Source organism: Pterocles gutturalis, unplaced genomic scaffold (genome assembly GCF_000699245.1).
Source record: "Pterocles gutturalis isolate BGI_N339 unplaced genomic scaffold, ASM69924v1 scaffold15758, whole genome shotgun sequence".
NCBI classification, from domain to species: domain Eukaryota; kingdom Metazoa; phylum Chordata; class Aves; order Pterocliformes; family Pteroclidae; genus Pterocles; species Pterocles gutturalis.
In genome coordinates this window covers 54,149-55,322 of record NW_010118464.1, presented here as the reverse complement: position 1 = coordinate 55,322, position 1,174 = coordinate 54,149, and the positions used below count along the sequence as shown (strand labels likewise).

General features: G+C 39.8%; 1 protein-coding gene across 1 annotated transcript in view; it reads left to right on the top strand.

The window, feature by feature from the left end:
- Positions 1–601: 601 nt before the first annotated feature.
- The window catches only part of CWC27 (CWC27 spliceosome-associated protein homolog (S. cerevisiae)), a gene marked incomplete at both ends in the record, with an annotated part of 19,171 nt that continues 18,598 nt past the window's right edge, over positions 602–1,174 (top strand). The window contains one exon of the mRNA XM_010076215.1: positions 602–698. Within this exon, the coding sequence (XP_010074517.1) occupies positions 602–698 (97 nt within the window). The remainder of the gene's footprint in view (positions 699–1,174) is intronic.

Sequence of the window (1,174 nt, the reverse complement as noted above, 5' to 3'; positions counted from 1 at the left end):
AGTGGAGGTGTGAGGAGAGATGGTCTGTTGCAGGGGGTGGGCGACAGGTGAGGAGGATATAGGAGCGGGTGGGTTGTGGTGGTGGTTTCCGTGTTGTGTTGGTTAAACTTAGTTTGAGGCGACATAGCCCTTGAAGACATCCCGGGTCAATGCAAGACGTCTGCTGTGTGGTTACGTAACACAGAGCCCTACTTGAGGCATTTCGTTTAGTTTCTTTTATTCTTGGCTGTATGTGAGGTTGTTAGTTTTATTATGATCTTTTGCTGAGTTTAATGGTATTAATTGTAAGAGCGGTATCTGCCTTTGGACATGCATAGGTTTTTTTTCATGTTGTTTCATTGTGGAAGTGATAAAGGATATCTTAAGTTTCTATCATGTGTCAGGTACCAGATTATTGATCTTGAAGTCTTACCATACATATAGGTACAGAACTGTATCTTAAGTACTGGCAATGCTGTCTGGGACTAACAGTGGCTACCTGGAACATTTGAATGTCTACTACTGTTAGTAATAAAATTAAGTTGGAAGTGTTTTTTAACTCAGCAATGATACTAAGTGACTAAGTTACGATAAAACTAATAGTGTATTTATATTTTTGTAGGTTTTGCTAAGAACAACAGCAGGAGATATAGATATAGAGTTATGGTCAAAAGAAGCACCAAAAGCTTGTCGAAATTTCATCCAGCTTTGTATGGAAGGTAATGACTGCATGGGGTAGGAGTTGTTGAAATTATTTTGTATGCAATATTGTTATCTTTGTGGGGTTTTTTGTAAAATAGAAGTCTTAACTGTGTTTTAACTTTAATACATTAATGAATTTATTTGTTTTTAGAAAATATTAACTGACAGACAATATTTGTCAAGGTTATGAAGGAAGCCAGTAGGGGAAAAAAAAACTTAGATGATTTGCTTAAATCATAGAATGGCCTGGGTTGAAAAGGACCTCAAAGATCATCTAGTTTCAACCCCCCTGCTGTGGGCAGGGTTGCCAACCACTAGAGCAGCCTGCCCAGGGCCCCATCCAGCCTGGTCTTGAATGCCTTCAGGGATGGGGCATCCACAGCTTCTCTGGGCAACCTGTTCCAGTGCCTCACCAATCTCTGCATGAAAAATTTCTGCCTAATATCTAATCTAAATCTCCTCTCCCTTAGTTTGAAACCATTCACCCTAGTCC